Raw genomic sequence first — 27,291 nt, forward strand, 5'->3', positions numbered from 1 at the left:
ATGCTTTCCTTCTCCCCATCGGATCTGTCACCCTCTCCACGTGAGGCCAGCCCGCGCCCCCCCTCAGAAGCTCAGCGGGTGCGAGGCCACGACGCCACCGTTCTGCACCACAGCGTCCGAGATGAGCTCCATGTTGGTGAAGCTCTGGGTCCACGGCGGGGACTTCGCTGCCCGGAGGTTCCCCCTCACACGCTCGAATGCCTGCACGGGACAGAGGGGTTCGCACCTCCACCAGCCCCGACCGTTCCCAACGCAGCCTCGGCTGCCGGGGACGTCCCGGGGGGGGCCGGCGCGGCGAGGGGGGGCCGTGCACTCGTGCGCAAATGACCAGAGCTGACAGCCCAGCTGCGGGAACCCGTCCTGGCAGGCTGGGGCGGGCCGGGGCTGCCGCGCAGCCAGCTGGGCTCTGCCTGGGGCCAGGACAGGCCGAGCTCCTCTAATTGCCCCTGACTGCTGGGAAGGGGGACCAGGTCCCATCCCAACCCCACCTGGCGAGCACCTGGTGCCCAGGAGCAGGGGCGGGTGGAGCAGAGGCCCAGCAGGAACAGGATGGAGCGAGGCATTCATGCACGGCTGGAGCCGCCCAGCGCCTGCGGGCACCGTGTGGAGGGGGCTCCAGGGAGACGGCTCGGCCCAGCAGGGAAGGGAAGGGGGCATGTGCCGCGTGCTGGAGGGGATCGGCTCTGCCCGCAATCCCTCCAGCCGCACCTGCTTAGCTACACAAACCCACTCCCATGAGGGTCCAGGCCTGGGTCCTACCTCGTGGCACCACGTCTGGCAGAGGAGCTTTTCGTGCTCCGCGGTCGGCTGCCCCAGCGACAGGGAACGCGTGGCCCTGCAGGATGAGCAGAGGCAGTGAGGGAGGGGTCGGGGGGCACACGGTGAGCAAGAGACCCCCCAGGGGCTGAAGCCCAAGCCGTGGGGCACAAGCCACACAGGGTCGGAGCCCTGTGGGGACAAGGAGCCTCTGCACAGGCAGGGGCCTTTGGGCCACAAGCTGAGGCTGGTGCAGAGGACTGGGCCCATGCAGCCAGGCAGCTTCCCTGAGCTAGCACAGGCAAGCACTGCCGGGAAGGGACGAGGGGGTCACCCTCACCCCCCCACCCCCTCCAAGACATGTGCTGCAGCCAACATGCGCCGTGGGCACACGTGCTACCAGCATTGCCCGGCAGCCCCCAGCACTGCCCTGCACAGCCGGCAGAGCCCACAGCAGCCGCAGGCACCCACCAGCTCCTCTCCACAGTGCCAGCCCAGAACCGGGCAGTAGCAGTCGAGAAGGGCATCCCCCCACATACACGCTCCCTCCCTCCACGCTGCTTGCCACACACCTGGAGAGCACCACGGCCATGGCATAGATGTCGATGGCGGCGTCGGCTATGCGCTTCAGGTGGAACTGCTTGTCTGAGGGGAGAGACCGCAGTGAGGCAGCCACACGCGTGACCCCCAGCCTGGGCAGGACGGGGCCAGTTGCGTGTGTGGCTCCATGCCCCGGCAGAGCTGCGTGGGTACACCACAGGCAGGACCCAGCCAGGCGGGACAAGTTTGTTGGCAAGAGCGTTGCAGGCAGAGCAGACCATGGCACAGCAGAGCTCTGCTGCAAGCAACCATCGCTGGCAGGGCTGTGCCGGAGCTGCAAGGGGTCCAGTGCTGCGGGCCCAGCCCGGGGGCTCCGGCACACTTGCAGCTTCACCTGCGAGCATCCGCCCCTGCCTGCGGGCCAGCCCCTCACTCCACAGCTCTGCGTCCACAGCCCCCAAAGTGCTAAACAAGGGGATTGTGGCACTCGCCATCCGCCCCAGGCTGTGCTGCGCCCTGCTCTGTGCGCTCGCCCCCACGGTACTGGTGAGATGCCACATGCAGGCTGAGGCCACAATGCTCACGCTGTTAAGACTGGGGCATGTGGGAGCCACAGCCCAAAGCCAGCCGAGCCAGGCACTGAACAGTGCTGGGCTTGCGACACCTCCAAGACCTCCCGCTGCGGTGCAGGGCCCCTCGGACAGGCCGCTCCTGCAGCGCCTGGCCCGGCTGCAGCTGGATGAGGTGGCTCCCTGCCAGGCCTGCTGTGACTGGGAGCACCGCTCAGCGCCTGGGGCCACACATGAACCCAGGGGTGTTGCTGCAGACAGCATGCGGGGGAGCGGCAGAGAAGAGCAAGGGCAGCCTGATACTGCAGGGCGAGTCCAGAGGGGAGGACACGCAAGGGAGACCAGGGCCAGGAGCGGAGGGACATGCTGCCCCTGTACCAGCGCTGCCAAGGCATTTGCAGCTGGCCACGGTCCCCGGCTGAGCTCTACTTGGGGCTGGTGAGAAGCAGGATTAGAGCACCCCCGGGAGCACTCACCTACCACCTTGGTGCCATACTTCAGCAGGAGGCTTTCCACGGCTTCCCCTAGCAGGTCCACTGCCTTCGTCACCTTCAGGGCAGCAGAGAGCCGCTATCACCCCTGCAGGCAAGCGGTGCCCTGGCAGCACCCACTGCCAGCACCTCCCCACGGGCCCAAGGGTAACCTAGAGCAGCCTGGAGGCTGCCTCAGCAGGAGTGAGCTCCTAGGGCCGCGCTACCAGCGATGCTGCTGGAGCACGAGGCCGTCTGAGCAGCCCACCCCACAGGCATGGGGCAGTTTTACCCCTGGCTCCTGTGGCGGAGGAGCCAGGCTCTTTATGGGCGCTCCTACCAGGTCCACGCTGCCGTCCAGCTCTGGGTGAACAATGCCCTGCAGCGAGGAACCAGTGGAAATCCCGACTTTGCTGCAGGGAATTAGAAAAAAAGTAGAGCAAAAGAAAGGCAAGGACGAAAGGGCTGGAAGGGACCTGGGCCGTGTTCCTGCATGCACAGCTGCCCTGCAGGCGCTGGCGCTGGAGCCCCACCGGGCAGTCCACCCCAGTACCATACCAACGGCTCCCCTGCAGCTCACGCACGCAGTGAAAGGCAGAGAGGGAAAGGGTGCAACTAGCCCTGGATTGCATGGTCTCCATGACACCTGCGTGAGGTCAGACTTTCCTTCTACGGAGTCAACAGGAGCAGCTGCCCCATTTCCCTGTAGCTTGCTCCATCCTGGTTTGATGCAAGCAATGCACCAAGCAACGCACCAGGCATATTGCTCTGGGGCTGGACTCTTGGTCAACCCTCCTGAGAGCAATAGCAATGCTGCCAGGAGGATGGGCATAACAGGACTGTGTCGAGGGACATGTATGGCCAGGTCACCTGGGCAGGCATCAACGCTTGGAAACGCCCAGGAAAATGAAACAAGCAGGCAGGAAGTTTAACAAAAGGAAGACCTTTTCACCCAATGTGGCATTAAAGTGTGGGGTTGCAGCCACCAGTTGCAGAGGAAGCTGACAGTAGCCAGATTCACAGAGGGGTTAGACACGTGCTTGGAGGAAAGGGGCATCGGTCGCTAAGGAGCACAGGAGTGAGGGGCACGGCCTCCGAATCAGGACTTCCACCTAGACCTTAAATGCTGGAGGCTGCAAGGGAGAGGAGCAGGGAAAACCCAGGTCAGGCCCAGTCCCTCTGGGCAAGACGGATCTAGGTCTGACCCAGTCGGTGGCAGCTCTGGTGTTTGAATGCTCTTGTGAAAAGCTCACTCCAGCGGCACAGTGCCCCCCCGCGCCACGCCGGGGAACCGTCTGACCTTCGGCTCCAGGCTGGCAAGAGTTGATAGGGAGGTGGAACGGCCGAGGGGCTTTTTATCCCCCGCCCGCAGGCAGGCATGGGAGCAGCAACCAGGCTGCGCTGCTGCTCACCGCTTCACTCTCAGCCCGATCTCCTGCAGGATGGCACCAACTTTCCCTGCCGGCTTCAGGAGGTTTTTTTGCAGGCGCTTTAACTGGTCCCCGGCATACTGAAAAGCGTTGTTGGAGGTCAGAAGTGCACCACACGCAAGTTAGGGCTGGTCTGCAGAGGGTTGTTCTCATCTCCAGGAGGAGACACGAGCGACGGGCTCCTTTGGATCCAGGATCCCCTGGGTGCACCCAATAGCTGTGCAGCCCGGGAACCTGCAGCTGAGCCACACAGCACCCCAGTGCAGGGCACGGTCTGCTCAGAGCCCTCAAAGCACGTCTGTGAGCTGGGGTCCCCCACGTCCCTCCTGCCCGGCACGTCCGCCGTGCTGAGCACAAGCGCTCCAGGAACACAAGAGCACTCCCCCTCCTCCAGACTCGGGGGGAGGCTTAACCGTTGTCAGCCCCATCAAGGAAAGCAAAGGGCTAGGTCTGCCCATGGCCCATGGCCCACGGCTGGTTCTTCACTCTCAGATATGATCTGGGGCTCCCAGAGCGGGGGCTCGTGGACTGCAGAGCCCACACAGCCCACCGCGCCGGGCGGCCTCTGCACCTGCCGCTCCAGGCAAAGGACGTGCTGGCAATTGGCGCCCGCCTGCCCGCCCAACATGCGCTCTGCTCCGGTGTGGCCCCTTGTTTGGTAACGCGCTCCCGGGGCCTGGTGCTGCACACGCTAACTCGCAAGGGGGCTCGGGAACCAAGAACGACATGCAGCTCTGGTGCAGGATCCGGGGGCTCTCACACAGCGCTCGTGCATGGGGGCAGGGCGCAGTAGGAGGGAGAACCGCTGCTGTGGCCTGCGTCGCCATGATGGGGGCAGCTCTGGCCCAGGCCACACAGCGAGGCAGTGGTGGCAAGGGCCTGGGTCTGCCCACTCCTCACCACTGCCCCAGCCCCCATCATGACCCTGGCCCGGCATACCGGGACCCGGTCAGGAGTGGGCCGTACAGACTGGCCACAGACCTCCAGCCAGGTCTCAGGCCCCCCTGCTGCGGCCAGGGCACAGGTCGAGGGCTCAGGTGCAGCACACGGTGTACGGCGCGGGCCGCGGGTTGGGATCTAGATTGCAACCACCAAGGCCCCTTGGCTCTGCGCGTGTTTGGGGCCAGCCTGTCTCTAAGGCAATGGTTTCATCCTGGCAGCAGATTCGAGAGGGGATGTTCAATGCTCACAGGGAAAAGCTGTGCTGGGGCAGGGGATGCAGAGTTGGCCAGTGCCACCCCCTGCTCAGCTTGGAGGGCCGAGGCTCAGGCAGACAGCTCGCCCCCCACCCCAACCCCACCCAAGACAGGGCACTTGCTCCTGGCCCCTGCATGCCCTCCCCTCCCCTCCCCTCCCTGGAGAAGGTAGTGTGGGACACGGCCCGCAAGTCATTACCTCGATGCCCACCAGTGCCACAAATAGCCGCAGGATGTCGTTGGTGCCCTCGAAAATCCGGAAGATCCTCAGGTCCCTCATGACCTTCTCAACCCCGGTCTCCTGCGCGCACAGAGACCCTTGATGAGCCCAGGGTCCCAGCTGGGTCAGGGCCCCGACGGCCCCTCTACTGCTCACCTGCATGTAGCCCATTCCTCCAAGGACCTGGATGCACTCGTCCGTGACGTGCCAGGCGGCTTCCTAGGAAAGGGAGCACCACAAACTGCAGAGGGAAGGCGCCCGACCTGGGCGGGCTCGCTCGGGTGCCCCAACCCAGCAGCCCCGAGCGCGTGCGCTGCACTGGCGCTGAGCCACCCCAGTGGGGCCAAGGGCTACGGTTGTGCTGCCATGGCAGAGGGTCACCACTCACAAGCCATGGGGTTGCCAGGCTTGGGGCTGACCCCACCAGCACTTGGGGTGAGCGAGGGGCTGCGGGGAAGCCGGCTCCAGCAGGAACATCCTAGTCACGGCTCAGGTCCCTGCTGCAGGGATCGCAGGTGCCACTCGCTGCCACCCAGGACAGGACAGGGCACACGCGTGTCCCTGCAATGGGCAGCCAGTGTGCCCCAAGGCCCAAAGTCTGCTCCCAAGGGGATTAGAGCGGAGGGATCAGACAAGGCAACAGTGAAGCCCTTACCGACGCAAAGATCTTGCTGATGGCAGCCTCCAGTTTGTAGTCGGGCACCCGCATGTCCATGTTGGCGCTCAGCACGTAGGCCATGGACTGTGGGGAGACCGTGAGTTACACTGGGCATGCCACGCCACACCACGCCACGCCTCTGCAGCGCACAGCTGGGTGTGCCCCAACCTCCCTGCCCTTGGCCCCTTCCCGGTCTGGTGTGCCCCACCAGGCCCCCGCATCTCCATGCAGCACACGCTGGGCCAACACCAAGGCCACACACCCTCCAGGCCCGGCTGGGTGGCACTCCTGCAAGAGGCCGGGCAGCCCACGCGGGCCAGGCAGAGGGGCTGGCCATGCCCACACCCTGTGGGGCATCACTGGGGGGACTGCCCGGCCACCAAGAAGAGGCAGCCCTGCCCCAGCCAGCATGCCCCTGCCCTCCCTGCCCCGCTCCGGGTTGGCCGTTACGCTCAGTGGTCCCTCTCCGGTCGCACTGAACGGTCGCTCCTGGGCCAGGGCCCTGCTGACCCAAGTGCATCTCCATTTCGGGGCACAACAGGCCCCGATGACCCCCGGGGCTTTTGCCCACCAGGATTCGCTGCCATGGCGGCAGCAAGTCCCACAGGGTCCAAGCCCCACCGGGCCACGTGGGGCTGCCCCGGCCACCAATCTGGGCTCAGGTGCACTGCCCACCTCAGTGACGTAGTGCAGCATGGCCATGCGGGCGATCTTCTCCTGAATGGCGCCGTAGCGGCTGATCTTGTTCCCGAACTGCGTGCGTGCAGCAGCGTGCTCGGCCTAGCGGTACGGGAGAGAGCGTGTGAGCCCCGTGACGGGCCGGTGCAACGCCCCAGGACCCTGGCCGCAGAGAGAGAAAGCCTGTCTGCGTCCAGGCTGCAGGACTCAGCCTCACACCCCAGCACAGACACCAAAGGGCCACGTGCTGTGCCGCACCACTGCCGCAGGCCACGCCGACTGCGCAGGAGGGGCTCCTGTCAGCCCCCCGCGGTCGCCTGCAGCTCCCTCCATCTCCCATCGGGCCACCTCTACCGCTGCCAACTCCATCGCACCCTCGCGTCAGGATCTGTGCATCTCCCATACCCCGAGGGGCTGCTCACTCTCCCCATGTAGGGGCCCCAAACACCCCCTCTGTGATCCCCCCAGACGCCCATGTGCCAGGACCTGCCTACGCTGCTATTTAGGATCAGCCACGAGGACTGCTTTTGCACCAGCAGGCACAGCAACAAGGGAGACAAGGGAGGAGCAGTAGCAGACTGGCTCCGAGCCAGGCTCTGCTCCTCCCTCCCGGGACCCGTCTGCACGCTCACCTCCCCGCCCGCGCTGGGCCCCGGCACGCACGGCAGAGAAAGAGCAGGGTGCAGAAGCTGGGGCTGGAGGGTTCCCGTCAGGGCCCCGCAGCTCTTGCGGGAACGCGTATCGGGCTGCGCGGAGGGGCGGGCCAGGAGGCAGCTCCTGGCTTTCCGATTACGCAGGCTCTGCCGAACGATGCCGCGGGCACTCCCCGCAGCATTGGCACAGGCCGGTGGTGCCGCTCAGAAGTTACGAGACACCGTGGCAGAGAAGGCCCTTGGGGCCTCGCAAGCTCAGGCCACAGCCCGACCTCTAGGCATCACAACTCGGGGCGAACGGGAAGGAGCTAAGCAGCGCAAGCAACTGCGCCAAGGCCCCGCAGACTGCCAGGTGCTCCCCAGCCGTGAGCACCCCGACGCTGCACGTCTGCGCAAAGCGCGGCACAGGAGCAGGCCCCTGCTGCCTGGGGCCTAAGCGAGGGCACAGGCCCTGTCACGCCAGCAAGCTCCGTGGAATCGCTGGCGGATGCACGGGCTCTGGTTCGTGGATGGCTTTGCTCTGAGGAGACGTGAAGATGCCGTTCGCAAGGAGTCTGACTCCTGCAGCGTGAGAGGTCAGGGCTCCTGAGCTCAGCACGGTGCTGATGGGACTTTGGCCAGCGCTTCACCCAACAGCACTACCGGCTGCACCCACGTGCGCGCACACGTGCTGTGAACAGACTCGCTGAGTACGCGGATTCCTTGGCGGTTCCTGCCTCGGACTCCCTCCAGGTAAATACTAGCTAGTTGCCAAAGCCAAACCCGTCCCACCTGGACTAAAACAGCTGACCTCTGTGCTGGGCACGCAGTTTCGCCACCCTACGAACAGCCCCAGCTGCCAGCATTATCTAATCTAATCTGACTGAAACAGCAGCACGCACCGCCTTGACAATCACACCCCGCATGGTGCCGGCCAGGGCAGACGCCATCCCGAAGCGCCCGTTGTTCAGGATGTTCATGGCCACATTGAAGCCTTTCCCGAGCTCCCCGAGCAGGTTTTCCGCAGGCACTTTCACATTGTCGAAGTGTACCTCTGCTGTGTTGGAGCATTTGATCCCCATCTTCTTCTCCGGGGGGCCACTGCCAAGATAAAGCAAAACATAACCTTAGCTAGCCTCTGCCCGGCCACGGCCTTTGCACCATTCCTGCACAACTACCTGCCCGTGGGGTCCACGGCACTGGGCCAGCATGGCCTGAGGCCGGCATGTATGTGTGCTCAAGCAAAGAGAGGCGCACAGTGACATGCAAAACTTGTGTGTCCAAAGGGAAAGTTAACACCATGTTTTCCACAACAGCCAAGACGGGTTTAAATATGGCAAAGAACAACTGCCTGTTCCTAAATGTGCTGGTGCTGCCAGGCTGCACCCCGTGGCAGAGCACAGCCCAGGTCCACACTCCCCCCGTGCAGCAGCAGGGCAGCCAGGAGCGCGTAACCTGCCCGAACTAGTGTCAATGCTGGATCAGAGTGCCTGTGTCTCAGCTGCCTGCCAAGGCTTCAAGCCGGTGGCTCCCAGGCTGGATTGCTGGTGCTTTCACGTGTGTCCTTCAACAGTTGGGTGACAAGGGCAGGCTGAGGCTGCGGGCAGGCTGAGGGCTGGCAGGGCCCCTGGTGTACAGCCCCAGTCCCGTACGCTGCAAGCAGCACTGACCTGGTCACTCCCCCAAATGCCCTCTCTACGATGAAGGCAGAGATCTTCTCCGTCACCTCCCCTGTCCTCTCCTTCACTGGTGTCTTGGCAAACACGGTGAAGATCTCCGCTGTCCCTCCATTACTGCGGCACAAAGCAGGCAGGGATGAGAGCAAGGCCCCCAGGCCCATCCGTCACTAGCCTGGTCTCTCCCTGCCCTGGACTGGGCACTGCCCGTTCATGCTGGTACTCGTGCCCGTCTTTCTGACTGCCCTTGACTACAGCCCTCACCTGGGGGCACTGGGAGCGCTGATACAGCACATTATGCTGCCAGAGAAGCACCACGTATCTCCCCGACTGCTGGCGAGAGGTAACTACCACATATGACCCAGGGACAGTTTGGGGGCAGTGGAGGTGTGAGCTAGGTAGCCGAGCATGAGCGTCCTACCTGCACCCAACACAGCCCTCGGCTGTAGCAGCACGGCTAAGGCAGTGACCGCAAGTGTGCACCCTGTGTTACCGGTCAGCTCGCTGTTCCCGAGGGAGCCCTGGCACCCAGCTTGCTGGACTTTCTATCTCCCCTCGTGCCCCCCCCCAACCCACACACACACTTAACCTCATTTATCCAGAACTAAGCAGAAGAAAAGTTTACTAGGCATCTCGGGCCATACAGTCCCCGGTCCCAGTCTGGGAGGACTAACTCGGTTGCCGGGTTGGGGACTGCTGCGGCAAGAGACTGAGGCACAGCGGGTACGGGCGGCATTTGAACAACGGTTCAGGGTTCATCACAGCGTCCAGCCCGTGGGAGCCCTGACCACAAGTGCTGTCATACTTTCCCGGGATGACTGGTGGAAGTCCTCCCCACAACGTTTATGAAGTAATCAATCCCCTTAAGTCTGTTAAAAGACTACGGTAAGATCTGAAAGTCATGCTGAGCTGAAGCTTATTCACGACAGGTAAAACACACAACACCGATGCTGACTTCACAGTGCGAAGCCCGTCCAGTATATCTTCTATAGTCATAATCATTTCAAACCGGCTCCTAGCTGTCTGGTTGCTCCTGAAAACCTGATGTTTTCCTGGTTGTTAATCAGTTTCTTGAGATGTCCCAAACCAGATAACCCCTTGTCACTGAAAAAGGTAATTCATTAAATGGAAACTGTCTATATAACAGGGTTTTCCGTCAATGACGACTTGGGACCCTCTTGATTTACGCACTTAAACGAATGCTTTGAAGAGGCTGGACTAAGGGTATAAGAAAGCGGTAAAGCAGCAAACAGTGTGCTTCAAGAGGGAGAAATCCCTCTGACACCACCGCTGCTGTTCTCGAGGAGCCGGGAGAGACAGATTGTCTCTTTCTGTCGCCTGTTTGACCCTCAACTTTTATAGTCAAACTGGTGGTAACTGAGTGAATTTTCCTTCTTTTCTTCCCCTTCCTCACTTGCTCTGCAGCAACACTTCTTTTACCTAAGCCAAAGATCCCTGTGAAGCCCAGAAATACCGCGGGGCCCGCTTCTACCACTACTAGGGCAGTTAGGGCAAAAGACCGGGACGTGCTGAGTTTGAGACATAAGAGGATCAGCTTGCATAGGCTGATTGACCCGGTTTGGCTTGGACGTGCCCTAATGCACTGAATGCTGGCCCATGAGGGTGTCAGCCGGATTCCCAGCTGGACTCAGAGGTATTGTGTTCACCCGTGTGCTTGTGTCTCACTGCATTTTACTGTTGCCCTGATGAACTAATTCCTGGCATATGAGGGTGTCAGCCTGTCCATGATGATCAACCCAGCCGGGTCAGACACGCGCGTGCGTGTGTGTGTGTGTGTGTGTGTGTGTGTTTGACTGATGTGGTGGCTGAAGGAACCCAGCTCCCTTGGGGGTGAGGACTTGCAGAAGGGATACAGCTCCATATAGAAACCCAAGTCACACAAGCAGCACGTTGATAGAATTATAAAGACCCCAGAGACGTACCCGTAATAAATGAGTGCACCCCAAAGTGATGGGCAAATCTGGTAACAACTGCAAGGCGGGGAGTCGGGTCTCCTGACACAGGGCACTTCTACACCCGTCTGCCTGTGCCCACCTTAAAAGGCAAGAAGTCCCACCCCCAACAGGCAAAGTGGGACTGGGTCAAGACCTGAGCAAAGCCCAGGCCCGGGGGTGAGGGCAAAGAAGAGAAACCAGAGAGGTGTAAGGTGAAGCCACATCCTTACTCTGCCGCGACCACCACATCGCACCTTCCTGCACAAACATGGCCCGCAGAGTGGGACCACCGCCAGCAAGCAGGGACCTCACTCCAGCCCGGAGGAGTACGTGCGCACAGAGTGGTGGGAAGAACAGCCCGCAGTATGCACCACCCTCGGCGCCAGCCCTGCTTCGGGCTCCAGGGCTGTGCTCACACAGCCCAGCCCACAGCCCTTCTTCTGAGCTCCCCGAGCCACTCCCCGCATTGCGGCAGTGCCCGCACAGCCGGCCGGCCTAGGGGGAGGCCACGGTCAGTGCTAGGGGGACACGGGGCTGGGGCTGGGCAGGACCCAGGAGCCGTGGTTAGCACGGGGGGGGGGGGCGAAGGGGCTGTAACTAGCCCCATGGGGCAGCACCGCAGCAAGTCAGGGGGGCAGTGCCTGCTGCAGGTGGGGTGCGTGCATGTGTGCGTATGCACACGTGTGTGCATGTGTGCCCCTCCTTCCCCAGGCAGAAGGCAGGAAGCCGGAAGTTGAGAGGCAAGATGCAACATGACTACGTGGCACCCCCAGTGCAAAGATCCCCCTTGGCAGCTTTTCAAACCACCTCTGACCCCCGTGCTGCCTGGTTCACCCGGCTGGGCTGGCCCCACACCCATGGGTGCCTTGCGCCGGGCAGGAGCTGTGCGTCTGGCCTGAGCGCCACCAGCTCCGTCGTGCTCCCGAGCCACAGGCCCCACGCTCCGTCCTAGCCCGTCCTGCTGGGCCTGCCGACCCATGGTGCAGGCAGCGCCACCACCTCTCACCTGATCCAGATCTTGCCCCCGTTGAGCGTGTAGAAGTTCCCGCAGGCGCTGGGCTCCGCCATGGTCTGGATGGAGGCCGCGTCGGAGCCGCTTGAGGGCTCCGTCAAGCAAAAGGCGGCAACGGTCTCGCCTGCCAGGGGAGCGGAGCCATCACCGCGGGCTCGAGCCCACGTGCGTGGGGGCACCAAGTCACAGGCCTGCTGCAGGCACCGGGATCCCGACTACAGGGCCAGGCATGCAACAGAGACCCGAGAAGAGCTACAGCCACGTGCCACAGCGGGCAGGAGGGAACAGGCACCAAAGAGCAGTGACTCAGTCCTCACCCACCCCTGCCTGGGCCCGGCTCGCGCCATCAGGCTCCATGTAAAAAGGGAGCCACGGGATAGAGGTTTCCCACTCACGAGCCTCAGGCCATTCAGCAGTCAGAGACGCCCCAGGCACTGGCCCGTGCCAGCGCCACGCGGCCGCCCTGCTAGCGCCACCAGCGAGTGACACGTGGCGGCAAGGCCCCAGGCATGTCTCTAGCTGGTGCATCCACCCGCAGCCTGGGGCTATGGCAGCGAGCCGCTTGTGGACAGGTGCTGACAGCAGCCAGTTTGCACCACCCAGGGCAGCCTCAGCACGTGGCCAGGCTTGGGGGGCTAGGACAGCATGTGCAGCGCTGCACGTGCTCGTGCAGCCCGTGCCCACGCCACCCTCACTCCCTGCCGCCCCCACGCACAGCCAAGCTGGCCCAGGCCACGGGCTGCCAGCCAGCACCCGGCCCCGGGCAGGCCGCAGGGCTCCCCCCAGCATCGCGGCGTGCAGGCCCATGCCTACCGGATGCCAGCTTGGGCAAGTACTTCTCCTTCTGACTCTTGGTGCCGAACAGCAGGATCCCCTTGAAGCCGATGGACTGATGGGCCCCCAGGCTGATGCCCACGCCGAGATCATGCACACCCACCACCTCCACCACGCGCGCGTACTGCAGAGCACGAGGCCACGTGTCAGGTCGCAGCCCGGCAGCACGCGGGGCCTGGCTGAGCAGGGAGGTGGCTGCCACGCCGTGGCTGCGCTGTCCTCTGAACCCCGTCCCCCCGGGAGCCCAGGGAACCCCCCTGCCCCGGGGGGTCTGGGAGCAGGGGCCCGGGGCCGAGCTAGCACAGTCAGTATGTGCCGGCCCAGCACCTGCAGGTCAGGCAAGGCCACATGTGGCAGGATCAGTCCCGGGAGACGGCTGGGCCACATCCCATCACCAGGTGGCTGAGCCGGGGACTCGTGCCCTTCGGCGGAGCTGGGCGAGGTCAGACCCCAGCCCCGTAGCTCAGGCTGGCGCCTGACCCCTCTCACCTGGGTGTTGGTCAGCCCGACGCCCCCCAGCTCCTCGGGCACCTGCAGCCCGAAGGCTCCCATCGCCTTCAGCCCCGCCAGGGTGGCCTCCTCGATGCTCTCCAGCTTCTCGTTCTTGGTCGGATCGTTCACCTCCTTCACACAGCAAAGCAGGGGGAGAGGCAGTGCCGGCCCTGCTACCCTGGGCCGCCCAGGGGACGGGGGCTGCGGGCCGCTATGCCCCCCCCCTCCCCGGCACCGGCTGGGGCGGGAGCTGGGAGGGGGCAGGTCCGAGGGGAGGGGAGGGGGCGCTGAGTGCCCGTGGCCAGGGCAGCAGTGAGGGTGACCGTGAGGAACGGGAGCCGAAGGGGTCTGCGGGCTGACGGGGGGCAGCGCATGGAGTGGGGGTGTAAATGCCCTGCCTCCCTTTCCCCTTGGCCCCACTCCCTCCTCTCCTCCCCTCTGCCCCTGGCGGGCTGGGCCGAGAGGCGCGGCACAACGCTGGCCCCACGAGTCCCCCCAGGCACCCCCAGGCCTCCCGGCCCAGGACAGGACCCCCGAGGACACGGCAGCCCCCCAGGCCCTGGCCAGCGCAGGCACCGCGGCCCCCCGCGACAGCAGTGGTGATGAGCAGGCGCACGTGGAGAGGGAGGAGGGGGGCTCCCGGGGCAGTGGGTCCGGGGGGTCGCCCAGCCTCAGCCAAGTCCCGCTGGCCGCACTGACCTGGAAGAAGCGGGCGCAGGGATCCACCAGGGCCTGCAGGAACTGGGTCTGCTCCGCCGTGAGAGCTGGGGAGAAGGTGGCACGGCGGGGTGGGCGGGGGTCCCGCGGGCACAGCGGGTCACCCCCAGCCTCGTTCTCCAGTGCAACGACTAGGTTTCATGGCAGGAGGGTGCTGATGCCATGTGTGAGCTGCCTTTTCCCCCCGGGTGGCTCTGTGAAGGCTGGGGCTGCTGGCTGGCACCCTCCTCTCCAGGCTACAGGACCAATCCTGCCCCACCGGCCGGCCGCCCCCTAGTCTCAGCCCACAGCAGCGACCCACCGCCTGCCTGGCCCCTCCAGGGCAGCCTTGGGGAGGCCCAAGGCTCGGACAGCCCCCTCCAGTGCCACCCCCCCGGAAGGCGCCGGGTGGGACGGTGCCACTTCGCGCCCAGTGTCACGTGCCAGCACCCCAAGCCCTCCTACCTGAGGGGAAGGGGAAGACCTGGTCGGGGACGAGCTGCCCGTTGAACGTGCTCCGGACAAAGGACCCGACTTCCTGGAGGAGACGACAGCGGTGACCACGCGCTCGCACAGCTGGACGGCTCGTGGCTCTCGGCAGGGACGGGCTCCGCAGGGCCCGGCTCCGGGAGCACGTGGCCGGTCGAGGGGGCGGCTGTCCTCTCTGGGGTCGCGGGGCTGGAGCCTGCCTCCCACACAGCAGCTGGTCCTGGAGCCCGCTCCTCAGGGCACGGCCCATCGGCTCTCCAGCCGGCTTGCTTATCCGGGCCATCCTCGCAGCGCCCGACCATGGTGCAGGCTAGGTCCACCTGCCCACAGGGCACGCAAGGGGCCCATGGCGATGGAGAGGCCTCTGGCCTCATCTCCTTCCTCGTGGGCTGCATCATGGGGGCTGACACCATTTGCTGATGCCCACAGGTCGCAGCTGTGTGAGCAGCTCAGCACCTGCGAGACCCGGGCCCCGGGGACTGTGGAGACAGCCCTGCTACAGAGCCTAGAAACCAGGCTCGAGCCAGTGCCGCAGACAGGCTCAGGGTGGCAGGGGGCTCACCAGCGTGCACCTAGACTCCTGGCAGCCCCAGGTGAACTTTTCGTATCAGGCCCCCCTTTGCCAGAGATAATGATGATAATAATAATAGGACAATGGAACAAAATGACCATTTTCAGGCCCCCTTTCTAACCATTTTCTGGCAGCCGCCCAGTTTGCCCGTGCCCGTGCCTGGGTCTGGGTCTCTCTTACCGGGTCTGCTTGACTCGAGTACTTGGCTCTCGGGAGTGCTCTGTAGTACGGCAGCCTGGGGACACAAACCGCGGTGCTGCAATGTGGTGAGGGCATGGCACAGCACCTGTTCCCATGCAGCCAGAGCCAGTCCTCAGCACCTGCCCGTGCAAGGGGAGGACGCGGGGGCCACTGCACAGCCTCGCTCAGCCAGGGGCCCTCGGGAAAGCCCGTCCATTCGGGGGACGCCAGTACACAGGAGGATCTCAGGGCTGGGCAGGGCAGGGGAGATGGATAGGGCAGTGGATGTTGCTAACTCAGAGCCCAGTGCGCCCAGCAGCAGCCTGCACGCCGTGGTGTGGGCACGCTGGAGACAGGCAGATCTGATGCCAGGTCCACCCAGATCTCCTCAGCGAGAAGCAGACTGTGGCACGGGAGCTCAGACCGAAACACGGCCCCAACCGCCGGGCTCAGGGCAAGGGCTCAGGGACGCCATCACAGAACCAGCGCGGGAGGAGGCGCCGGTACACCGCGCCGCCCGCGCCCAGGCCCAGCGCCCAAGACAGGGCCAGAGCACGGATGTGGCACCAGTACCTGCGGGCGGGCTTGGCCAGGGACTGCGCCCAAAGCTGCCTCCACCACTTGCGAGCAAGCCTGGTCCCGACCAGACGCAGCATCCTCTCCGGGGGCGACACGCAGCAACCCTGGCAGGAAGAGGAGGAGGGGGCTTCATCCAAACCGCAAAGACCAGCATGTTTCATCACGCCAGCCACAGCTAACGCTACCCAGGCCCCCCCGCCCCCGGGCCTGTCACCGGTCCCCCCCGCGGGGCTTGTCTTCCCATTCCAGAGCATGTGCGGCTCCCGGAGACGCGCTGCTTCCCGGCCCCCGGCTCACACCCGCCACCGAGGGGCTCGTTACTCACGCCTGGAGCAGCACCCGGCTGAGGACCAGTCTCCGGCCTGGAATCCTGAGAAACAGCCGTTGCTTCCACAGTGTGACGTCACTGCTCCAGAAGCGATGTCACTTGGCGTATTATGATGTCACTGTTGCATGCATTGGTTACAGCCCAGCAGCACCAGGGATCAGCCCCGTTGGGCTGGGCACCGGGCAGGCTGGCCGGGGGTTGAGACGGCAGGGAGGGAGCATGAGGAAAAAGGGACGCGAGGAAACCAGTGCCTGCCACAAGCAGCAGCGCCAGCGCCAGTGCTCGGCCACTGGGTAGCGTCGCAGGCATCGCTGCAGGGCTGGGCCTGGCTCCAGGGGCGTGCCCAGCTGGCCAAGCAGGGTGACGTGCCAGCTAGCAGTGCCTAAACCTCCCGAGCGTGCCCACTGGACAGGGCACGACGCCCCGGCGAGCAGTGGCTACGCTCACCTGGGCACACGGCTCCCTGGGGAAGAGCCGTCGTTATCGTGCGGGGCTGAAGGCGAGGCCGGCCCGTTGCTGCAGAAGGCACAAGCCAGGAGGGTCTGTGGGAGCTGCTACCAGCCGGAGCGAGTCACTGTGCCGGGGCAAAGCCAGCGCGACCCGCTCCCGCTCTGCGGCAGTTCAGGGAGCCCCAGCGCTGGGGCACATCCCTGGGGAGGGGAGACGCTCAGCGTGCCCTGGCTTAAGGCACGTCCGTGGCCCTCAGAGCAGTGGCAAGGAGCTGAAAGTTTGCGTGTGGAGTTCTGGGCCAGACGGACAGCGTCGCTGTCTACGCCGTGCTGCCAGGCGTCTGGAGCAAAGAGCAGGTCCCGGGCCCCACGGCACTGGAGCCAGCCCGGGTGCCCAGCCCCGCGTGCCCTCCCTGCGCTGCTGCAGCACCCGCTCTGCACCTGCGCCGCCCCGCCGCCGTCTCCCTGCTTGCTGCCTGGCCCGATCGACAGCCCCGGCTGCTCCGGACACAGCACCCGGGCTGGCGCCTGAAGCGGCGCTCCCGCTGCCCCGGGGTCCGAGAGCCTCTCCGGCCTGGAGCCGAGTCAGGCCCCACCATCACCAGCCCTGCCGCGTCCACGACACGCACGTCGCTCTGGCCCAGGAGGCGTTGGGGCGGTGCCCACACCCCCCAGGACCATTTGTGCAAGGAGCTCGGAGCCTGCCTCGAGGGGGGCCGTGCGTGGGCTCAGAAATCCTCATGAGCTGCTGCAAACAGCTGGACCTGGGCTGGCACAGTGAGCCTGGTGCAGGTTGGGCCCTTGTCCACCCCGTCACCGAAGATGCTCCCTGGACAGCCCACGTTCCCGTGTGCGCTGTCCAGGCTGGTATTACGGGCCCCAGACCAGGCAACAGTGGCCGCCACCCGTGCCTGGGGAACCGTTGCAGGCCACACCGCCCCGTCCACCGTGCCCCAGCTGCGAAGGGTCAGTCGAGAGTCCACCTGACCTTGGCTTAGCATCAGCAGCCGGAGAAAGGGTTTGTTTTCTCTCACACTCACGGGAGCACGTGCGGGGAGCCCGTCGCGCCATGCACAGCCCCGAGCAAGCTCCCTTCAGCTGTCTCATGTGGGACAGTCACAGAGCAGCGTAAAGGCCTTTGCTGCTCCAGGCCCACGGTTCCCACCCCCAGGAATGCAGCACGGGACCCTGCAGCCTGCACAAGCCTCACAACATGCCCAGAGCCACTGGGGCAGGTGCTGGTCCCCTCTCGTGGGTGAGGAACCAAGGCCCAGACCTGAGGAGCGCCTGCCCTGGTCCCTCGGGACGGTCACGCAGAAGCCTGCAGCAGAGCTTCTGCAAACTCCCAAGCACCACGTGGTTTATGCTCACTGCCACGCAGCTGCTGGCCGCCCCATGCACACAGCGGCATCCAGACAACACCCAGCGGGCTGCTCCGGCTCCCACGCACACCCTGCACCATGAGACAAAGCGGGCTCCGTCCTGCTGCCCGTTGTGTGCAGAAACTTCCCCCGTGAGACTGAGCGGCAGGACGCACCGCAGGAGCCCCTCTCTGCCGCCCCCAGCTCCCTGCCACCGCGGCGCCGCCTGCCACAGCCACTTCCTCTGTCGGTGTCAACACTAAACGGCCTCCCTGTGTCTCGGCATCTCTCACAGTTTGCGCTTCCCCTGCGTTTGAAACCCCCTCTTCTCTCTGTGGGGGTCTGCGTTCCCCTCCCTGGGGTAGCTGGCACAGGGTTACATCTGGGATCACAGAGGCTAAGGCGGCGGGATGCCAGGCTGCAAAGATGCACCATCCTCTCCCAGGCAGATGTGCCTGCCCCCGTCGATGGTGCTGCGGCAGAAGGCAGAGAAGGCTGAGCTGCCCCTCCATGCAGCCTGGATGTGACGGACATGCCACCCTCTGCGGCCTGCCCATAAATCCCTCCTGGCCACCCGGGGAGGCAGGAGCCAGGCTGCGAGCGGGGAGAGGATGTGTCCAAGGGACCCGCAGTAGCCATCCTTCCCGGATCTGCAGGGAACAGCCTGAAGAGTCCCTCGAGGTCCCTGACCCCGGCGCCAGAGAGGAGTTTGGGCAGCCTGCCTCATTCAGTTCTGGGGGAGGTGTCGGGGCTGGGGCCAGGACTGCCAGCTTCCTCTGCCCTGCTCTCCAGAGCCAGCCGGGATCTACAGGACCTGTGCATGGCAAGGAGAGGGTCCCTGCCCTGCTCCTCCCCACCGCCCTGCAGGGCTCCACACGGTTGCCGGCACCTGCCAGGGCCAGGAGCTTGGCCCTCTCCCACCCCCCATATGCACAGGGCCCTTTCCCAGTCCACACTGGGGCCCTCGCAACCCCCATGGGCTCCCCCGTGGCTGTTGCTGCCCCCGCGAGCTATGTCAAGACAGCACTCACGCTGCTCTGCCACGGTGCAGAGCCCCAAAGGGAGGTGCTGCAGCAGCTGCAGTCAGTGGCTTTGTCTGTCTGCCATGCCGCACAGCACGTGTGAAGCGGCACCCGTGCACAGTCGGTCTCAAGCCCGCGTGGGCTGCCTCGAACGTTCAGTTTACCGGCGGGGCCATGCGCAGAGCTGCTGCAGGAGTGCAGCGACACTTTGCCATGTCCTGCTTTGCTGAACTGACCCATCCTACAATGATGATCAGTTATGTATTTTTAAAAGCATTCATCCTGACCAACACAGAAAGGCCAGGAGAGCTGACAGAGCTAGAGCGGAAAGGCTCTAGCCACTCTCTCAGCTGGGCTACAAAAGCTACTCAAAGCAGAAAAATGCCTCCCTGCTAATAATCAAGCATGATCAAAAATATCCCAGTGTTCAATGCAAACACACAACTGTGATTGCACAAATTAATTCTCATCATTCAGTTCCCCGCACCCGACAGTGAAGCCCCTTTTCCACATGCAGAAGCAGTGCTGTCTACAGCATCCGTAAACTCCCTAACAAAATGATGAATCCACAGCAGAGGAGGAGGCAGGTGAAGCCTAAATAGCCCAAACTTCCCCAGCTGAATTTTGGTCAGGACAGAGGGCCAGCTCACATCTGTTTCCAAGAAGCATTGTGGGATCTCCAGGTACCACCAGCGGTCATGTGTCGGCCTGATCCACACAAACCTGGCTTCTCCATTTGCACGGAGCTGCTGATGAAGCTAGTTCCTTTGCAACCACATTGCTGAGACACTGGGAAAGGGGTCTAGCTAAATCTCAGCTGTATAAACAGCTCTCAAAAGGCCTCTGATGCATCCAGCTGGATTAGGAATCATGACAAACTACCAGGAAGATGACCAATTTCCAGAGGAGGGTGGCCCACGCATAGGGGTACAAACAAAAGGCTTGTTTGCTCAGGCGTCTCCCACCTGCCTGGCACTTATTATTCTGTTTTAGTTAATGTTTTCTTAGCTGGTGCAAAAGCTGCATGTAGAAGTGCCTGATGAGCTCCGGTTCCATTTATAGCTGCAGTGCTTCAGGCCCGTCGTGCACGCGTTCTCTTTCTCGTTGCATTTGCATTTATTAACCGGACTGAAGCAAGGTGCTAACTCCTGCCATAGCTGCATTTTCACTGAGCACCAGACCGTAGCTCACAGGTCACATCTGCTGTGTTTGCATCTGGCTCTGCTCCTCTGACTGTGGCCCCCTTCTGCTACTCCTGTTACAGCTTTGCATGGCACTATTATCAGTCCATCTGCCCAGGTCTCCCGAACGGATCCTTTTGCTCATATTGCCCTTTCTATCATGAAACAATCAGTGTAAATTGCCAAGGCCTGTTTAGTTCCAGAGAAGTAGCCCAAGACACCCTGATCAAACCCACACCAACCCCTGCCGCTCAGGTACTATCAGAAACATGATGGGCAGATTTCAAAAGATCTAGCAGAGATGTGCAGCATGGGGCCCAGGGAGCTGCTGTGGTCTCTGCGCCCAGCCAGTCCCCATGGAGAGCTAGTGACAGTGTGCTGAAGAGTTAAAGCAGGGAGCCAGGTTTCCGCAGCCTAGCACATCCAGTTAGCACATGCAAGGGCCTAGTGACCCCCCGCCTCCATCTCGCCAGGGGCTGCACTGAAGGGTCCAGTCTGGACGCACACAGCTGAGTGTCAGTGTACGGAAGAAGTTAGGAGACCCACAGGTCAGGGGGTTCACCCCCTCACTGAGTCCCAGCGCTGCTCTTGCGGGCTAGCTCTGGAGAGGCCGAAAGTAGACAGTCTTTCCTTGTACTGCAACCAGCCTTTTTAATTCCTTCTTTATCTTTAGCAGCTCGTTTCCATGTGCAGTTGATGGTACCTGGTAACTTCTCTATCGCCTCTGCGACTGCACACACTACTTACAGCCTCCGCCCAGGCGCAGACAGAGCCATCACACGCTGCTGCTGGCCCACGTTCATCTTGGCATCAATGATGACTCCAAGATCCTTTTCTGTCTCTGCCCTGACGAGAAGGGAGTCCCCCAGCCTGTAGGTATGGTGCTGGTTCTTCCTCCCCAGGTGCAGCACCTTGCACTTGTTGGTGTTGAATCCCATCCTGTTCTCATCCGCCCACCCCTGCAACCTGTCTAGGTCCAATTGTAGCCTGTTGCTTCCTTCTAGTGTGCCCACTTCCCCCCACATCTTAGCATCATCAGCAAATTTGAACAGGTGCTTTTCACCCCCTCGTCCAAGTCACTGATGAAGATGTTGAACAGTGCTGGTCTGAGGACCGAGCCCTGGGGGACTCCACTGCCCACATCCCTCCAGGTCAAAAATGACCCATCAACTACCGCTCTCTGGGTGCGGCCCTCCAGCCAGTTGGTGACACATCTGACTGTGGGGGTGTCGACACTGCAGCCCCCCAGTTTCTTAATGAGAACGGGGTGAGAGACAGTGTCGAAGGCTCCCAAAAGTCCAGGAAGACGATGTCCGCTGCTACCCCTGCGTCTAAGGATTTGGTGACCTGGTTGTAGAAGGCCACCAGGTTGGTCTGACAGGACCTGCCACTGATGAACCCGTGTTGGTTGCCCCTGAGCATAATCTCCCCCCTGGTCTCTCGTGGACATGTGCCAGGATAACTCTCTCAAAAAGCTTCCCCAGGCTCGAGGTAAGACGAACTGGCCTATCATTTCCTGGGTCCTCCTTCCTCCCCTTTTTGAAGATGGGAACCACATTGGCCTCTTCCAGTCCTTTGGCACCACACCAGAGCACCACGAGTGCTCGTACAGCCGTGCCAGGGGGCCCGCAATAACTGTAGCTAATTCCCTCAGTACTTGGGGGTGGAGATTGTCCAGACCAGCTGATTTAAATGTCATCCATCTGTCTTCACTGCATGGCTCTGTGTGAAGCCTGAAGTGTGATAAGGTGCTATTTGAAACAGTCAACTTCTGCGCACGCACAGCTGCAGCCCTCAGTCAGCACATCAGTGCAACTAGGACCTCCAGCACTGAGAGCCTGAGTTTCTGCAGCAGAAGGGAGCATGCAGCACACATGCATCAATGCATGGGACTTGCACATGCACATATGTACATGCGCACACATGCACTCATACCAAGCATTCACAAATCCATCACCGCAGGGGCCTGAGCAGAGAAGCGCAACCCAGCAAGACGTCTGCTTAAATCACTGAGATGGGACAAGGAGGCAACAAATGCCTGCTGAGCCGAGTCTGGAGATGGATGCCTGTCTGGGCACTGGTTTTGTTCCCTATTCCTTCAACCTGCTCCATCCAGTAGCACCAATGGGGACCATGGAGCAGAGCTCCCCAAACTCAGCGCTGCCTCCAGCTGCCTGTTTGCACTGTGAGGAGGGGGGTCTGGTGATCAGAGCCCCAGGAGGTGACCCAGCTCTGCCACACTCTCTGGGGAGCGTACACTGCCCACCGATGCTGCCGTCAGCTAGACGGATTCAGCCCTGGACCTGGTCTGCATTCACCCTCCTCCTTGGGCCAGGAGGCCTGTGAGGAGCCTCAACCACACAGGCAGGAAAGCAGCCTCACTCGGTGCGTGGGTGTTTCTAGCCCACAACAGTGGCATCGCCGAGTCGTGCTTCCCGGGCGGGTTTGTGCTGCAGGTCCCAGGGTGTGAATTCCCACAGCCTGAGCCCTTCTCAGCACCCTTCCCTCCCAAGCCCCTTCAGTCTAATGATCAGGATCGGGCCCAGAAAGAAAAAGAAATCGTTTGAGAGTCAAGCACTGGAACCACAGACAGGCTTTCTGCAAATCTCAGTGTTTATTTGCTCTTCTGTGTAGATCAGGAGGTGCTTCGTATTCCCAGACTTTCCAAGTGCAGGTGACAAGAATCATACTCAGGATGGTGTCACAGGGTGGCCCAGGGGTGCTGCTGTTTAATACAAGGACTCTCGTCTTTCACAACAGGCGTCCTGCACTTGTGCTGAGCAGCAGGAAAACAGCTGCACAGCCCAGCACTTCCTGGCCTGCTATGACACGTCATCATCACGTAATCTCCATGTGAAGACTCCTTTTCTGCTGGAAGCATTACCCGACTTCAGACAGCAGGCCAGCTCCATCCAGAGCCCACCCGCAGGTAGAGCCAAGGCGTACCAAATACTAACCAGGTTTCCCAGCTGCTCCTGGCACACAAGGGCACAGGCAGGTGCAAGGGGCAGACTGGCTTGCAGTTAACTTTTATCTCACCTTGGCCTGGCATGGAACGAAGTTTAGCCCAGAAGGGGAGACGTGCCCACCTGTGCTGCCAGCCGACTATCAACCCGGCCTGACCAGCAGTGCCAGGACCCTCCCCACTGTCTTCTTGGCAGCTCTCCTTGGAAAAAGGCACGTGTGGTGAGATACTGTGAAGTCCATTACTAGTTAAAAAGTAAACCTGTCTGATTTGGACAGGAGACCCAAGTACACATTGTGTACTCCCATCAACTGCACAGCATTATTAAGAAGGTTTCTGAGGGGAGGGTGTCATATTAATTTCTAATTTCGTTGTGAAATACTAATACAAGAACAAACAAAAAGCATCACTGAAAGCATCCACCCAGAGCTTTGTATTCAGACTCTGCAAGCAGGGGCAGTGTTACACAGTAATAGTCCTCAGGACATACAGGTGGGTATGCCCAGCAGAAAGCCTAGTTCAGGAAGGACGAATGTGGCTCCCTGTCCAACAAGAGGGCCAGTTTATGCCAGGAATGCATGGCTATTTGTGTTGGGACACTAAGCAGGACCTGGACTGAGACCCACCAGCACCTCCCCTCTCTGCCAGGCTGGGCTCAGTCCATGACAGCAGTAGGGCCTTAGCACGTGTGGCCAGAGATGCTCACTGGAGGCCCGGATCAAGCAGTAACAGCAAGAGGCCCCTGGCTTCTGTCCAGCACCCTTGTGAATCCAAAAGAACCAGCGGAGAAGCTCTGGCTACAGCCCTTCATGTCATTTAACCCCTGCAACTGCAGGCCCTGAGGCATCCCCAGCCAACCTAATCTCCAGGGCAGCAATGCACAAATTTAAGGCAGTTTTTGTGCCATGCGATCTCCCTGCCTTGACCCCTGAACAGCAGCCCCTTCACCGTCTCAGCGCAGCAGCCCAGCCCATTCAGTGAGCCCTAAGGCAGCTCTACCCAGCTGGGCCAGGCTGTATGGATGGCCTCTGAACCTCCTGGTAGCAACCAAACGCTGCACAGCAGCCTGGCCCAGCACAGCCCCCCGGGGGGATCCCTGCCAGGGCCATCAAATGAGCTGTGCTCCACATCTCAAGAGCCCGGATATGACAAGCTCCTTGCCTGTGCCCTGGGCAATGGTTTTGAGGGAGGATTCCCGGTTGGATGACTGTTGTCCCTGGAGGTCACGGGCAGGGAACAGGCTGGACTGCACCTGTGCCCGAGCACAGCACCAGCATGGTGTGCCAGCGCTGTTGTAGCAGGCACAGGAGCCAAGCAGCTGTTTGTCTTCAGCTTGTTCAAGTCTGCCTGGTAAAGAGCACCGTTCGGGCTGCAGGAGATGGGCTGCAAGGTCCAACAGCCATTAAGAGCGAGGCAGGAAAAGACATCAGTGGGTCCCTGAGTCAGCCCTGGCCGCTGAGAGGAAAGCAGAGCTGCTGTGCGCTTGGTCTGCGCCTGCAGGGCCAGCCACCTCCTCCTGGGCTTGGCCCTGGGTGGGTTAGTGCTGCTGCATCCACCAGGAGAGCGGGCGGCTGCAGAGCTGTGAGCGCGCGGGAAGGCTGGGAACCGGCACTGACCCATTTCTGGGATCTCAAAAAATGCTGCCTTTGTTTCCCGTTTTAGCTGCTCTTTTTGAATGTCTCCTGGCAACAGCATGGCTCTGCCACCACCAGCTCTCCCGGGAAAGGGAAAGACAAGATCCCATCAGGAGCCAAATTCATCCCTGGCAGAGCTTCACAACCTAATTACACCAGGGAGAGGCTTGGCCCATTGCGTCAGCCTTCCCCTATCTCCTCCACAGCCAAAAGGCAAATACCTTTGAATGCTGCTCGGGGCAGCAGGGAGCAAGACAGGGCAAGGAGCAGGGGGATCCAGAGCCAGGCTTTTGTCAGCCTCCCGCCCCCGGATATGGATACTGGCTCAGGCTCTGCAGCAGCGCTGGAGAGTGGGAAGGGGCTGGACCCTTGTTTCAGGGGCCTGTCTCTAGCTATCGCTGCTCAGCTCTGGGATCTGAATAAACACAACGAGGAGATGCTTTCAGGCCTGCTGCGAGCGCGGGTCAGTGGATGTACAGCCAGTCAGCAATGGCAGTGGGAAGGTGTGCCATGATGTGTAGCTTTACCCACCAATAGGCCGACATGGGATTGTAACAGTTGTAAGGGCGCTTTGAAACGAGAGCATCCGTGATGGCATTTAGGACAAGAGACATGTCCTTCAGGCCACTGCCCACAAAGGACTTCATCTGGGTTATCTGGTGAGTGATGTAGGCCCTCCCATAGTCCTCCTGAACGGTCTTGCTGGCCCCACACCACAGCTCCTCTCCTCGGGCTTCCACGCCGTCCCAGGTCAGGATGCCAGTAGCAGCCACGAAGTTCCCAGGCTCGATGAGGATGACTCGGACTCCCCAGCGGTACATCTCTTGCCGGAGGCAGTCGGAGAAGGCAGACACCCCAAACTTGGAAATGCAGTAGCAGGAGCGAGACGGGCTACTGATCCGCCCGTACATGCTCGACACATTCACCACACGGCCTGCGGCGGGTAGAGGAAGGGAAAGGAGATGTCCTGCAGCCAGGTGGGAAGGACACGCAGACGGCCCAGCGGCAGGCATGGCTGCCCAGAACTCCCCGTTATTTGCATGTGTCAGAAAGGGCCGGTTTGGCAAAGCGGAAACGCTTCAGAGGAACCGTTTGCTGTCAAGGAGGTCTGGCAAAACACAGGCACCGTGCTGGAGGTACCTGGCCTGCCTAGCTGCTTGCCAGCTCTGAGGGCAAGCTGCTGGGCCCTGAGACTTGCAGGGTCCCCAGTCCCAGGGCTGTTTCCCCACGCTGACTGCCCGGTACTCTGGGAATGCCAGGCTGCCCGGCGTCTTGGGCTCCCAGGGTGGGAATCCCCGGCTTTAGCAGGGGGCAGTCTGTAGCAGGGAGCCCAGAAGCCACGCAAGTCCCAGCTTGAGAGGGGGCTCGCGCTCAGGCTACGAGGCTCTTCCTTGTGTGCGACTCCTGGAGATGCCCCGACTGCCTGGACTCTGGCGACTGCCCGAGTCCCTGACAGCTCCCCAAGGAGACCCCAGGCTCCAAGCAGCCAGGTGCTCTTTGGAGAATGGACCAAACGAACAGCATGTGGTTTTTGTTTCATTAGTAATGTTCAGAATTTCATTTCCATGGAAAAACTAAAAAACTCTCATTTTCATTCTGAGCCAGAAATAAAACTTTTCAGAAACGTCTCCCAGAGCAGACGTACTGAGCTTTGAGCCGCTCTAGAGACAGGATAACACTGATCCTCATGTCAAGAGACATGCTGTCCGCCCTGTCCTGGACTGCGACTGCCCGTGGGAATTCAGTCCTCTGTGCTTCCCATGCCTATGCCCACAACAGGCATTGGGAACCCTGCCCCTTATCTTAATCTTCCCCAAATTTCTGTCCTGCACCTCAGAGACAGCCTTTTCCACCTCCCCAGTTCCTCGTTTAGCTGTACCGTGTTTCATACCTGGGCACCAGGCACAAATGGACAGAGGGGTTCAGAAGCAGACTCAGCTGTGTTCGTTGTGGGCAAACCGCTGGGGATTTCTTAGGAACGGGGAGGCCAGTCTGCTCCAGAGGCCTCAACGTGCCTCCAGTTCTCCTTTCTGGGCAATGGCTCATATTGACCTCAGGGTTACCAGGAAGAGTCCACTAAAATAAACTTTAAAAGTACTATATAAAAAGCTAAAGAAAAGCGTAGAAGAGATCCCCTTTGCTTTTCCCAAAGGCTCAGGCCAGGCTGGTTCAGGTGCATTAAGCTCATCTAGGTACGATCTCTGTTGTGAGCCTTCTTGCCCTCCCTACACGGTACCGGGGAGGGGAAGGTCCTGCCTGGCTCTGTCCACAAGCACGCCGAGGACTGTGCAAGTACACAGGCAGGCTGGAAGTCTCCTGTCAAACTGGGGGAAAAGGCTATAATATGTCCCTGCTCAGCTGCAATAAAAGGGAGGCATCCTGAACCTGTGGCTACTTTTTTCATCACAAAATGGGCCAGGAACAGGCATCTGCCCCCTTCCCTGGTGGGGTGCCTGCTGCTATGGGCTCGACTGCCTTCTCTAAACAGGCACTGAAATCTTGGCGCCTGTTTCAGTAATAAGGAGTTGTATATGGCTACAGAGTAAGCCAAGATGCCAGGGCTTGAAATCTTGCAACAGAGCCACACACTTTCTTTTCTGTACTCCTGCAACGGCCGCCCTCGAGCCCTCCCTCCCGACACCTGCATGCGTTGTGTAGCTAAGAGCGCTATGCCGTCTCTGCGAGGTCCCTTCCCACCCTCCTTGTCTAGGACCACGG

General features: G+C 61.6%; 2 protein-coding genes across 4 annotated transcripts in view; both read right to left on the minus strand.

Moving 5' to 3' along the window:
- Positions 1-10: 10 nt before the first annotated feature.
- On the minus strand, positions 11-14,586 carry LOC149863298 (very long-chain specific acyl-CoA dehydrogenase, mitochondrial-like). The gene is made up of 17 exons (XM_090054150.1): positions 14,280-14,586; positions 13,818-13,882; positions 13,116-13,250; positions 12,606-12,750; positions 11,787-11,916; positions 8,820-8,942; positions 8,052-8,250; positions 6,515-6,619; positions 5,837-5,923; positions 5,338-5,400; positions 5,161-5,262; positions 3,748-3,845; positions 2,676-2,748; positions 2,342-2,414; positions 1,329-1,401; positions 760-835; positions 11-201 (listed from the first exon to the last, which is right to left on the minus strand). Exons 1-17 carry the CDS (start codon positions 14,584-14,586, stop codon positions 64-66), a joined length of 1,992 nt encoding a protein of 663 aa, XP_089910276.1. The 3' UTR covers positions 11-63.
- A 7,983-nt stretch (positions 14,587-22,569) lies between these two features.
- Positions 22,570-27,291, minus strand: part of LOC149863299 (D-beta-hydroxybutyrate dehydrogenase, mitochondrial-like) — a 29,488-nt gene continuing 24,766 nt past the window's right edge. For all 3 annotated transcript variants that reach the window (XM_090053606.1, XM_090053609.1, XM_090053608.1), the window contains one exon: positions 22,570-25,507. In XM_090053606.1, the coding sequence (XP_089909732.1) occupies positions 25,038-25,507 (470 nt within the window). In that variant the 3' untranslated portion in view covers positions 22,570-25,037. The remainder of the gene's footprint in view (positions 25,508-27,291) is intronic.

Source organism: Crocodylus siamensis, chromosome 6 (genome assembly GCF_052110815.1).
Source record: "Crocodylus siamensis isolate JL-2025a chromosome 6, ASM5211081v1, whole genome shotgun sequence".
NCBI lineage: Eukaryota > Metazoa > Chordata > Crocodylia > Crocodylidae > Crocodylus > Crocodylus siamensis.